Here is a 13,766-nt window from a genome sequence, read left to right as displayed (position 1 = left end):
CTTGCCACGTTGCCGCCGGCGGCTTCGCGCAGCCCGACCAGAAGGGGGAGAGGTTCGGCAAAGTCCGGAAACGCTCGGCAATGGCCGGAGGCGGCTTTTAAGGAGAGGAGCGGCAGCCGGCTTGCCCTACCCCGCCGCCGCTCGGCGCGGGGAAACTCGCTGGCGTGAGCGCGGGGGCCGCGATGCTGACCGATAGCTTGGTGGAGGAATTCGAGATCCGCGAGGATGAGCCCTGGTACGACCAGCAGGACTTGCAGCAAGGTGAGCCGGTACCGGCGAGGGGGAGCGGCCGGCGGGTGGGAGCAGGGCTGCGGCGAGGGGGGCGTGTGAGGAGGGAAGGAGCCATGGGGAGCTGCCGGGGGGGACGGCGAGGAGGAGGGCGTGTGAGGAAGGGAGCGGCGAGGAGGGGGCAGGAACCGTCATAACGGCAGCGCGGAGCACGGGGGGCGGCGGGAAGGGCGCTCGGGGGGCGCGAAGCCGCTGGCGAGGGTCGCGGGGCGGGAGCGGTGCTTGTGCCGGCCCGAGGCTGTGGGCACCGGGAGCCCGGGCTCCGCTCACGGCCGCGTATCCTACCGCTGTGGGCGCGTAGGCAGAGGGGCCGCCGATGCAGATCGCGGCCGTCTTTGTTTGACGGGAGGGGCTGCTGCAGTAGAACCGTGCCCGGGCACCCCTCCGACCGCACGGCGGGGAGGGGAGCGGCTCTCAGGAAAGTTGCACCTTGGGCAGGAGGTAAAGCAGCTGTCCAAGGCAGCGCTCGGAATAGCGGGCGCTGGAAGCATCGGGCTGGGCTGCGAGACTGCTCCCTGTCGAGCCTTTTTGTAAGGGTTTCGAGGCGGTGAAGCTGTAAAGGTGGCTGCGCGCGGTTAGTGGCAGGTCCGTGATTGAAAACTTTGTAGGTTTTCTTAAAATACACGAATAACTTCACTATGCGTCAGAATTACAGGTATGTAGGTCGTGTATGTCATTCTATCGATAGGTTTTAAAACACTACATGCCGTAGGTAAATGCTATTCTCGTTTCACAGATGAGGAATACATCAAGGATAATTGCACTAAAACTCTCCTACAAACATGATACGGAAAGAATGTGCCGTTTCCTTAAGAGCTGAGTGGCATTTCTGACTGGTATTTAGGTAGTTCTACTTTCTGCTACTAATCCCCAGTTCTTCTTAAAAGGCCAGCTCAAAGCTGTGAAGTTGCTTCCTGTGAACCTGCTCCAGCCTTCTGCTCTTGGGTTTTACATTGAAGTACGTTATTTCTTGGGATTGTTAGGTGCTACTACATTATAAACAATGTAGAAAGGCACTTTTGAAAGCTCTTCCTAAACTAAGCAGTTTTCACACTGAGATCAGGCATCTGACAGCAGAAACTTGGTTTTGAGGCTGGAGTAGGTCTCTAATTGTATGTTTTGACGATAAAATAGCTAACGTATAAGAGCTCTATTTAGGAACTCTGTTCGAAGTAGGTGTTTTCATGGATCTACAGTACAAACCAATCAATTTAAATTGGATCCTGAAACCATCATTTGCTGTCAAAAGGGAAGAGAGTTGAAAGTTTGAAGACCTGATTTAGCAATGTTTTTACTATGTCAGTGTTTATGGGGCAGAAGACCTAGAAGGAGATTTCACAAAGTAATAGCAACAGAGTTCTTGGCTTACTGATGTTTCTTTAAATTAATCTTTTAATTAAAATGAGTGAAATAATCACTATTTTGCTCTCTGGTGTGAGCTTTTAAGAAACAGTATTCCATTTATGAGGTTAGTGCATTTTGAGGGTTGGTTAATGTTCTTTCAGCATTTGACCAGTCTTTTTTCTGGGGATTATCTTTTTATAAGCCTAAACAGAAGTGACTTACCAAAAGGGAAAGGAGGAAAATAAACTGATGGGCAAATTGAAATGCAAAGAATAAATACCTTAGAGGAATGGGTTTTTTAAACATTCTGTTATACTTTATTCCTTAAGTCTGAAAGCTTTTCCAAAGGCTAAGCAATACCAATGTATGTAAACAGGGTAGTAAGACTGCTTATCAAGGTCTCTTGAAACTTGTCACAACCCAAACAATTGGTGCACATTAAAAACCCAAGGAGTAGGTTTATGAGAAAACCTAGGTTGTAAAACACTAGGAAGCATCCTGAAACAAGCTTGTAGTCCTTGCTCGAAAAACTTTGATGATCTTTGTAGGCACCAAAAGCTTTTGCCTCGACAATGGAGGTGGGCTTTTCTGGCATGCTGTTCATGAGAACAGAATGCTCATGGAATTCTTTTCAAGGAAGGGAACAGTTATCCTTCTTCTGCAACATCCATGTTTTGCTGCAGTATGCTGATTTTTGAAAAAGAATTGTTTGATATGACTGCTTTTTTTGCATCTTGCTGTTAAGTTGTTTAACAGAACCGAGGGTAGACTAAACATGGAGTAGGAAATAGGAAGCTAAGTAGAAAAACTAAGGGTTTAATTTTACAGTTAGGTAACTGTCAACCACTCTCGTATGTCCTACACTTTGCTGTTGAAAAGAACAGGCTTAATTTTAGACTGAAAAATTCTCTGAATCTTTTTGTCAGGTGGGTTATGAAAAAGTAGAAGAGAAGGATTTTGGTGCTCTTTTATCTTTTCCTCAATTATAGTAACACTGTCAGAAGAGATGGTGGCAAAATGCTGGTGAGGACTGTTTAACATCACAGACCTATCTCTGAAATCTTGGTTTTGTTTTAGAGATTTCTGAAGGTGCTTTTAAACACAAAACAACTGATCAGATTTACTAAAATGAAGATCTGAAGATCTGCACATACGCAGTTTGCATTATTAAAAACCTTTTTGCTTACATCTTGGAGAAAAGGAAAAATGTGTGCCTGTGGTGGAACTTAGCTGCTCCTTTATGTAAATTTACAACAGCAAATGCAGTGTGCTTCTACTATTGTACAGTAACTCTGAGAAATGTAAATTAACCGTTTTCCTTCTGTAGCTGGAGAATGTATATATTGCACATCTCCCTCTTAAAATTTGCTTGTTGTAGGGCTTACAGGTACTTAATGTAGACAAATGAACACAAAGGAAGCGCTTATTTTTAGAAGAGGTGAAATTGTTTCAGTTCTTGCTTTCTCTAGGGGTAGGAGTTAGGGTTTCATTGCATGTTCCTGAACTCTTCCATTTGTATTCTCCGACTCAGAAACAAATTGCCTTAATTACAAAATAGCGTGCTTCTCCCATAGTAACTCATTTGTGTTTCTCCCATTCTAATGAACAGAATGGGTGTGTAAATACAATGTCATGAATTCCAGTATTCATATTGTATTCAAAGTACTGTGTGGTGTGTGCTACTTGATTTAGTAGATGAGGGGGCATTTAAGAATGAAACCATCAACTCCTAAATATACTTAAACATCAAACAAAACTTTCACTTTGGGAAGGGAAATGGCAGCGAGTAATTCCATATGCATTACATCTTTACCATAATCCTAAACCCTCTCTAAAGCTCTTATTCTTCTCTATTAAAATAAAAGAATGGACTATTCAGTCTTTGCCTTGAATGATGCTAGTATTGTTGACCAGCTTTAAAGATTGTGCCTCCTAGTAAAGATTTGTGTAGTGTGAACACTCATAAATTGGTACTTCATTTCATATAGGGTGATAGATTCACTTGATCTGAAGACTGCATTATTCTGTAATGTGATAGAACAAACAGCTTGGTGTTTTACTGGGAGTTATGCTGTCCATGGCTAAACAATGCACAATCTCTGTTTAAAAATGGGAAAAGTTTAAGCAGGATGCCTTGAGGTTTCCTTATCCAAATACTTTGAACTCCAGCTGTGGAATAGGCTGTGTTCCTTAACAAGTGATGTTATAATGAAAAAGCTATGTGAGGATAAACTCCTAAGTATAGATCAGTATGCCATGTGGCTCCTAGTCATACATCTTCTGAAACTGTGAAGAACTCTCAAGCAGTATGATTTGTTTTAAATGTTTGTGGTTTTTTTTGGTTTTTTTTTTTTTTTGTGGCATTTAGTCTAAGAATCTGACCTTAAGGTGGGAAACAATGCACTATAGCTGTAAAGAATGTGTAGAGAATACCAGAGCTGTTGTTTGGCCAGAATTGGACATCTACAACTTAATAGACAAATGCTCCTACTCACTTGTCCTTGTAAGTCTGAATTTGGTCTTTGGCTTACGTGCATAGATGGAGTAATCATTTTGGCCAGGCTGCCAAACTGAAGGTTAGCACAAAACAATCTTGGAACAGTGTTCTATCTACTACAATGTCCAGTTGATAAGATAAATGAAAAAGGCAGGAAAATAACATGTTAAAACAAGGGCACCTAAATCAAGTGAAAATGGAATTTGTTTTCTCATCTAGCTGCAACTACTGATGATGTAGTATGTACCTCTTGTATATTAAGTCTTCTTGAAGTGAATCTAAATTTTTCTTGAAGTTTCTTCTGTTTCTTTCCCAGTAGTGATGCTAGTTCTATGTGAAAATTACCCAGATTGATTTGTACTCATGCAGAAGACAACCTGGTTGTAGTCCAGGTGATCAGAAGGTTGTAGAAAATTAAGAGATTTTTAGAAATCTGTTGGGATTCTTAACATGTAATACCCTGCACAGAGTCATTACAATTTAGCAGTACCACCAAGATTTATTTCTGTTGCATTATGCTGGCTTTTAAATTACATGTGTTTCTACACATGTAGGTAATAATGTAGGATATATAGCACTACTGATGCTGTTGAACAAATATCAAGCTTCCCTCTAGAAAGGAATTGAGTGTTCAGATGACTTATTTCTTAATTTGAAACAACCATAGTCACTGCACCCTGGAAATGACTGACGTGAAATTCAGATTAAATGCCGGAGAACAACTGACATGTAAAATTAATGTTTTGGAGCACATGAAACAATTCTTGTCTCCTAGGTTTATGAGCTTGAAAAGCAGAATAGCTACATTTATTTATCAGTTTATGTCTTTTGATATTAATGTTTCATGATAAGAAGCATCTGAAACTTTGATTTAGCACTTTGATCCTTAAGATCTGAACAACTTGGTGAAGGGGTAAAGGTGGAAAACGGCACAGTAAGCAAGAGTGCAGACAGCTGTGGGCTGGGTCTGGCCTGACAAACATTTACAGGGTCTTTTATGTTTACTCTATAAACATGGTGAAGTGTAGTTAACTAATGGACACCTTGGGTAGCGATGCTGATGCTGTACTAGGCAGATAGGGGGAAGTGAAGATGGCTTCATGTGTCTGACCTGTGGAAGAAGGACTAAGGAAGCTTAACGAAATCAGAGTATCTTCTAGGTTTTAGGACTGACTTAGACTTGTATTATAGATGGTATATGAATGTTCCACTTAAGCTAACTTTCTTTTTGAATACTAGAAATAACATGGAGCAGTTATAACAGCAATAAAAAAAACCACTACATGTATTTTATTAAAATGCTTTAAAATTAAATGGTTATTTGCTCTATAACTTACATGCACACATGATTTCTTTGTTCAGATCTTCACCTTGCTGCTGAGCTTGGTAAGACACTCCTGGACCGTAACACTGAACTAGAAGAGTCTTTACAGCAAATGTACGCCACAAATCAAGAACAACTGCAGGAGATTGAGGTAAATATTTAAGGGATCCAAGTGTTAAAGCATCTAGACCTGCAACAGAATAGCCCATAATTTTGGATCTGACTTTCTTGACATCTGTAGATGCTTTAAAAAAAAACCAATAACCTTTAACCACTTCAGCTACTTTGAGAATTTGAGAACCTGTGCTTTCAAATCACAGCTAGATGATAGTTGATCATAGTTATACCTGTTTTCTGATTACCAGAAGCTTTGTGTCTTTAAACTTCATTCTGAATTTGGCTTGTTTTACTAACAAGTGACTAGCATTTTTCTTTTTGTACAGAAAAGTTACTTCAGTTACTCTGCTGCTCAACTTTGCTGATCTTTCAAAGTAAAATGCCATTAAATCGTATGATGATAAATTTAAATTAGTATATGAAAATATTAGTGGTTACAGCATTTAAATGTAAAAGCTGGTAAGTGCAGGAGAGAGACTTAAGTAAAGTTTGAGGATAGGTACTTCTGCTAAACAGAGCTGTGATAGATGGAGCCAGCTTATTTCAGTTTTAAAAAAGGAACCCCACACCCCTCATCCCTACCTCCCAAAAACAAACCCAACAAAACAACTACAAAACCAAACACTGAAATAGTATTTAAATACAGGACATAATAGAGCTATTCTGTATTTCTGTTTTCCAGAGGGGGAAAATTTCATTACTACCTTTTCAAAATCACTCCTCTTTGTGTTACTTGGTGGAAAAAAACTGGCCATTTTTGGCAATTAGGTTTTTTACATTGGCTGTGGTCATGCAGACCTAGCATTTATCAGCATAATGAGTTTTTTCCCCATCTGTTACAGAGCAATTCATGGTCTCTAATTAAATTATTAAATATTCAGTACCTTGACTGACAGCATATTGGAAATGCAGTGTTTCAGTTTGGTTCTGGTACGGATCCCAGGGAACAGGCTGTGACTGGTATACACTGGATTTTTACAAATCCAAGTCCCTTAGTGCAAGCAGTACATGTGCAGTTACAGACAGGGTGTGGATTTTGTACAGCTGCAACTTCAACTTAAAACACTTATCATTTGGTAATACGTAACCTCAAGAATCCTGAGCTTAGTACTTATATAGGTGTCTTTAGTCATGCTAACCCAAATGCAGTGTATTTATTAGGTGATGCACAATATCTGGGTGCAGGTTGTAGTGGGTTTGGGGTTGGTTTTGTGGTTTTTGGTTTGTTTTTTTTTTTCCCTAAGATACTTCTGGTTTGTACCTCATTCTTTGGCTCTTTATTATGTACCAAACGTCATCTTTGTTATGCTATTCGTTCTGTAATACAATGGTTGGAATGGCTGCTATTTGTATTAGTGCCACAGTATTACAGAAGATGTATTTACTTATGCAGAGACTTAAAATAACTCATTACCATGAATGGTTTTTATAGAAAGATTAATTTTTAAGACTAGAGAGGACAAACATTTCAAGGTGTTACGCAAACACTGTTCTCCTTAAGGTTCAACACCTGGAGAAACAACTGCGTTTAAGGAAGTGTTTAACACAGTTACAACACACCTTTTGAAGTAACTGCATAACTTTATGACAGATAACTAATTTGGCTCAAGAAATATAGAAAATATATTATTGCTAAGCTGCATTCATTTATAGAAATGGCCCAGTGCCATTGAGGATAAAATATCCTGTTGGTTTAAGCAAGTTTGCTTCAGGTGTTTTGGTGGGTTACTGACTACGTAAGAGAGCTTCAGCACCAGGAAGTGGTCAGAAATGTTCTTCCAGCAGTGGTCTATAGTTGGTGTGTTGCAAAGGAAAAAGCAAAATGAACCCCATTCTTGAAATAACCAGAGAGAACCTCAAGATGGAGGAACTGAATATATCAGATTACTTGCACAAGGGATTGCTACAGGAATTCACCATAACAAATGGGGATAAAGTTAGCATATGCAAGGTGCAGTATGCTTTAGCTGGTAAAAGCAGTTCAGTCAGTTATTTTCATACCTAGTGTTCTGTCTTCTGTGTGAACATAGTTTACCCCACTGCTCAGGATACATATACAAGTGGCATAACCAGTCACTATGCTTGATTTTTTTTTTTTTTTTTTTTTTCCTTACTTGCAAGCGCTTGTCTCTGTAACCTGAAGGTGATCTTTCTTCTGTTCTGTAGCTACTCTGCTCATTTTTACGTGCTTTTTCAGTGCAGTGTGTCGGTGTTAATCTTTGGGTTCCACCCCCCCCCCCTTAATTCACATCTTATGGGTAGCAAAGTCTAGAACTGTCTAAGAAATCATTGTGAAATACAGCACTTGTCTGCACTGAAAAGGAAGGGTCAAAGGCTTTGAAATGCTTAAGATTACATCTAATATATTAAACACAACATTTTACAGCCTTGGATCTGACCTCTGTACTGACACATGTACCACTAACTAATCACAGTAGATTTAATAAAAGCTGGATTGAAAGGGCAACTTCATTCCTGTCTCAATCTGTTCTCAGTACTCAGACTTCAGAAATACTCCTTTTATCATGTGGTAGAACAAAGTCTCAACTGCTGCTTCATGTTAGGTGCTTAGTTGCAGGGGAGGTGGAATAAATGTGAACTTCTAAAGTATTGATCACCACATCTATACTTTGTTCTTGTGGCCTTGTTATACCAAGCCAGCTTGACACCAACACTGAAGATACTGGAGACACAAGATGAAGAAAATGGTGCTTCACTTCTAGTAAGCTAAAACTTCTGGAAAAGCCCATTGTAACAAGTAGTAAAATCAATTCTGGCACCAAAGCCACCAAAGGCTTCTGTGCTCAGCCATGCTTGTATTGATGAAGAAAGTCTGAAGATCTCCAGCGCCTTCTGAGAACAACCAGTAGGGAAAGTTAATCTGAAATGGGTCACATTGAGATTCTGCTGCTAATCCATGTACTATTTTTGTGTAAATCCTCAGTCATGTGCACACAGGCTACAAAAGGATCTAGCCAACTGCCATCATGTTGATCTTCTGCAAGTCTGTATGTAGTAGTTACTAGTCCTAGATTAACTTATTATCTGTTCTTAAATTGCTTAAAATGTAAACTCATCAATCTTCTAATGAGGTAACAGGTTAAGTCAAATATTAGAAGTTTTGAGTATGTACAGGTGTATATAAAGGGAAGTAATTCTGCCTACAAGTCTGGATGCTCCTACTTGAAGTTTACTTTTCAGTAGGTAGGATGTAGTAATACAGAATATATTGCAAGAAATAAATTCTATGTAAGAACAAAGTACCTCAGATCTACAGAGTTAGGTTTTTTTTGTTCATGTTTGCATCATGCAAATTCTTGTGTAGATTTTTAGAACTGGGTCAGTCCTATACTGGGTGGGACAATCTAAGACACTTGTATTAAAAGCTTTAAGTGATAGTTAATTGCTCTTAGACTGAGAATTCCAAGCTTTCTGACATTATTCAAGTAACTTAAGTCTGTTTTTCATTGTAAAACTAAAGAGGATTAAAATGAGTACTTCATGTGGAGTTCTATTTTTTTAGAAGGCAGGAGACCTTTGTTTGGGATTACAGTAACTGGAATAGTTCCCTGTGAGTAATTAAAGATTGAATTCAGTAATTTGATTATACTTCCTGATGCATGGTAGCCTATATACTGTCTTAAGTGTGACCACAACCTAAATTCTCTTCTGCTGAACCTAATGCTACTTCAGACTGGAAAAACATAGGTTAGCTGAAAAGAAATTTAATTATGGATCGTGGTACCCAATATTTCAGATGTAATGCTAAGAAAATTGTTGGGTCAACACTGTTAGGAAAATTCTGTTGGAGCTCACTACAACTTCTGGAAGGAGTCTGAGGATAGTTCAGGGCTATGTTGAAGTCTGGTTTCAAGGCTGTATCAGTGAATACTGCAGTATGGACAAACCCAATCCAGAAGGCTCCAGGCCAAAGCCTAGCTGCAGCAAGTCTAAACATAGCTGGCACAACCAAACCCAGCTCTTTGGAATAAAAGGCTGGTTGATCCACTGGGGTTGATCTCCATGAGAAAGGCAAGCTGAGTTACTGGTAGCTCTTTGCAGCTAAAGGTTTATCAAAGCAACCACTAGAATCTACATTTCTGAAGCTTAGAAGTTTCCCTATGAATATGAACAGAATTGCAGAATAGTAGTTCTGTTTCTGTGTTTCAAGTGTAAACTAATAACAGCAATACTGTCTTGCAGTATCTCACAAAGCAAGTGGAGCTCTTGCGTCAGATGAACGATCAGCATGCCAAAGTCTATGAGCAGCTGGATGTGACAGCAAGAGAGCTGGAAGATACTAATCAAAAACTAGTTGCAGACAGTAGAGCTTCCCAACAAAAGATATTAAGGTAAACTTTTACTAGATCCTTCCTAGATAATGTGAAAAAAGCACTCTAAGTGTATTTTTGTGTAGTTATTGGGTGGCCATCTCTGTCTAGCGGTGTTCTACAGTACTGTTAAATTGGAAGGATAGTGTTTTTTAAAGGTCTTTAAGGGCCAAAGAACAGCCTTCAGAGAAGAAAACACACTATAAGGGGATGGGAAATTCACATCTACTTGATTAAACACTCAAATGTCTTTTACCTTTTAGTTTGACAGAGACTATTGAATACCTGCAAACGCACATAGATGACCTGCAACGACAAGTAGAAGAACTGAAAAAGCCTGGGCGAGGCCGGATGAACCATGAGAGATCTGACCAGCCGAGATCAATGCATAGTTTCTCATGTTTGAAGGAGCTGTATGATCTTCGCCAGTAAGACTTTTTACCTTGCATAGCAAAGATAATACTGAAATTATTTTAGGCAAAGCTCTAAAAACTAAGACACAAGCACAGAGGTGAAACAAGCTAGCAGAAAAACCTCTGATGTTCACAACTTATCAGAGCACCTGCACAGTCCTGCACTATGTGGTGGTGCCACTGCTTCTGGCATACTTCTAGACCGCATTAGTATTTGTGTGAGAGGAACTGCCTTAAAGGGTTCTCTCCCTAAGTCTCCAACCATATCAAATTGCAGCCCAGAAAGTTTACAGCAATTTGCACCCTGCTTTTTTTTTAGTCAAAACCAGGCACATAATCTGAAAAACAAACATCTTACATGCAAAATATTTTCTGTAACTTACCTTTTCCTTGGGATGTTTGTGGATATTTTGTTTCCAAGGAAGGCAGGATTCCTGCGGTAGCCTACTTGAATTTAAACTGGTTAAAATGATGCCTAGGCTGGTAAAATAGTGCCTAGAGCTCTGGGCTGTGTTTTTAATTTGGAGCAGTTTTCCCCAGCTGAATGGCATTAGTATGCCCATCAGGACAACCACCTGGAGTAAAAGCTCAGACTAGCTTCAGTCCTGGAAGGTTCACTTACGAAATGAAAGGTAATTTCACAAGTGAAGGACTTCCACAGACACAAAAGCATCCATAGGCTTTTGTGTCTGGGCTTCAGCACAGCATGGAGGTAGGACTGTAGAATAAATCTGTACATCCAAAAGGAAGTTATTTCTTGATAATTTAAATAAGTGGATTCCTTCAAATTGACCAAAGCTTGTGGAAGTACCAGGCTACAGAATTGCCTTGTCAAATTTTGATGCTTGTTTCCACAATCAACAGTGACAAAAGTTACATGAGTGGAGTGCTGTGGAAAAAAAATCTGAGTGTCAGAGTACCACACAACATGGAGGCAATGTTTAAATAAACATAAATTACAGGTCTAATTATTCAATAAGGTTGTCTGTAACCCGAAACTGTTCCTAAGCTGCCATTCTGCTTAAGATGGGAGGCTTGATTTGATGGCATATCGGTATTTACAAACTCTGCTGTGATGATCACATGGACAGATAGGTTAGTAAAATGACTGCTGTGTGTACTTTGAGGTGTGTTAGCACCTAGTTAAAATCTTTTAAAATCAAATTAGTTTAAATCTGTCATTAGTTACCCAGGACTGGAGGTCTTTAGGAGGTGTGGTCAGCTGTACTTCCTACATTTGATGATGCTTATTTTGTTTCTGCAGGTATTTTGTTTATGACCACATGTTTGCAGAAAAGATTACTTCGATGGATAATCAGCTAAGTCCTCTAGAAGAAGAAAATGAGAACTTAAAAAAGGCAGTTACAGTTCTGCAAGCCCAACTGAACCTAGAAAAAGAGAAGAGGGTAACAATGGAAGAGGAATATAGTCTTATGGTAAAAGAAAATTGTGACCTTGAACAGAGGCTTGCTGATATAGACTTGTATCGGGCTCGTGCAGAGGAGTTGGAAGTGGAAGTAGCTGAAATGCGACAAATACTTCAGTCTGAAAACACATTACATAAAACAGAGAAATTGGTGCCAGAATCCTTTTTCATTTCATTCAAGGAGCCTTTAGAAAGGGAGCTTGGTCAGAGCCCAGCAGATGATGGGCTTCTAACTGTATCAGAGTTTGAGAAGGCGGCGCTGAAACGAAGCAGCAGTGAAACCTTCCTGAGCAGTGCTGCAGGGGGAGACATTCTAAGGGACCATGAAGAAACATGTATTAGAAGAGCTGAAGCTGTGAAACAACGAGGAGTCTCTGTACTTAATGAAGTTGATGCTCAGTATAATGCTCTGAAAGTGAAGTATGAGGAACTTTTGAAGAGGTGTCAAATGGCTGAAGATTCTTTGAAAAACAAGGCTGTACAAACACCGAAGCAGTATTCCAAAGACCTAACTGTGGGGAATACCCAGTATGATCTTCCAACTAGCAACCAAGAATTCACAAATGTGGAGTTAAGTGACTCTCCCACAAATGTTCTTCCTGAATATAAAGCACTCTTCAAGGAAATTTTTAGCTGTATCAAAAAAACAAAGGAAGAAATAGATGAACACAGAGCTAAGTACAAGTCCCTCTCCTCTCAGCTGTAACATTGAACATGCTGATGACCTGTTTTCTATTGATGACTGATCTGTTAGTCAAGAAGGGGAAAAACTTCACACTGATGTCAGAAGGCCCCTTATACAATGTATTTCTTGAGCACTCAAAATGAATGTTTTGAATTGGCTTGTAGGCCTGTAGTTAACAATCTAGTTAGTTAACAGCTAGCCTCCCTATACCTATGTAGCAATAGGTTAAATGTTGTTTAGCGCTGTCACACAAACTAGTGGTTGTAAAGCAAGCAAACATCATAGCTTAATACTACACTACTACTTCATACTACACTTAATCTCTGGCCAGAGCAGTTAACTAACTCTAGTTCCCTTAGTCCACTTAAAAAGTAACAGAGCTAAGAAATCTGTACTCTCACAAGGAGACAAACTAAAGCTTTCCTTTGGTTTACACTGATGATCTAGCCCTGTAACTATATCTCTGTGGAAAATAACTAAAACCAAAGCCCATGACCAGTGTTCTGGGCAGCCTCTCCTCAGTTCTTGAGAATGAAAGTAGCAGTTTAGCTGAGCTTGCTTTGGCAGGGAGGTGGAGAGCTGGCACAGCAGCCTCAACTGTGCTTGGTTTAAGCTAGTACCATGTTTTGACATGCAGTAAGCTCTCCCCCAATTAGTATAAATGTCTTCCTGTTAAGAAAGGATTTGATGTAAAGTTTGCGTGGCTTTTTAGGTATGGTTTCTTATGTAGGGCACTTTGTCTGAAGGCAAGATACTGTGAATTGATGATGTATGTTATTTGGGACCTACTGTTCTTTGGTGGAATGTCTGCAAAGTACATTTTTATGTGTATTTGGTAAGATAGAAAGTTGCAATTTAGCTATTTAACTTTAGGAGTAGTATTGATGTAGTGGTATAGCTTTTAGTCTTACAAACCACAAACTCCAAGTGCTTGAAGGAGACAGGCCAGGTGACAACTTATCACATTGTTTTGTCTCTTGCTACCAGTGTCAGCTTCTGTGGATGAATTCCAAGCTGCCTGGGGGGTGGGAGGATGGACACAACTCTACCAGAACACATCCTGCTGAAAACAGGGGACCATGCTCTTGTTCTTCCTCCCCTTCTCCACTCCCTAATAATAATCTATATATACCGAAATTCTGAAAAGCAAAGACCATGAAGTATGTTCTTTAAAACTGTTGCAAAGTTCTAAGAAAACAAAGGTTAAGATATTAAAAGGGGGAAGGCACAATGAAAGGTGACATCCTTTTCTTTATTAAAGGTTGTTGGGATCAACTTTCTGCCCGAGTTGCTGTGATACACCAAACCATTGACAAAGAATGTCGACCATTTCTCAGTGTT

At 39.9% G+C, this 13,766-nt stretch overlaps 1 protein-coding gene across 1 annotated transcript; it reads left to right on the top strand.

The window, feature by feature from the left end:
- The first annotated feature begins 1 nt into the window (after position 1).
- Positions 2-13,712, top strand: CDR2 (cerebellar degeneration related protein 2). Its single transcript, XM_061474171.1, has 5 exons — positions 2-261; positions 5,492-5,604; positions 9,774-9,922; positions 10,165-10,329; positions 11,579-13,712. Exons 1-5 carry the CDS (start codon positions 183-185, stop codon positions 12,444-12,446), a joined length of 1,374 nt encoding a protein of 457 aa, XP_061330155.1. The 5' UTR covers positions 2-182; the 3' UTR covers positions 12,447-13,712.
- Positions 13,713-13,766: the final 54 nt, after the last annotated feature.

This window comes from Pezoporus flaviventris, unplaced genomic scaffold (assembly GCF_033815535.1).
Source record: "Pezoporus flaviventris isolate CSIRO_AGI_PZ_B2104156 unplaced genomic scaffold, CSIRO_AGI_Pfla_v1 ptg000078l, whole genome shotgun sequence".
NCBI classification, from domain to species: Eukaryota; Metazoa; Chordata; class Aves; order Psittaciformes; family Psittacidae; genus Pezoporus; species Pezoporus flaviventris.
Note: the sequence above shows the minus strand (reverse complement) of the source record. Positions and strands in the feature narration are given on the sequence as shown.

Coding starts and splice junctions, on each gene's coding strand:
- CDR2 (XM_061474171.1), top strand. CDS start 183: ATGCTGACCGATAGCTTGGTGGAGGAATTCGAGATCCGCGAGGATGAG. Junction 5,605..9,773: donor AACAACTGCAGGAGATTGAG/GTAAATATTTAA, acceptor ACTGTCTTGCAG/TATCTCACAAAGCAAGTGGA. Junction 10,330..11,578: donor GAGCTGTATGATCTTCGCCA/GTAAGACTTTTT, acceptor TTGTTTCTGCAG/GTATTTTGTTTATGACCACA.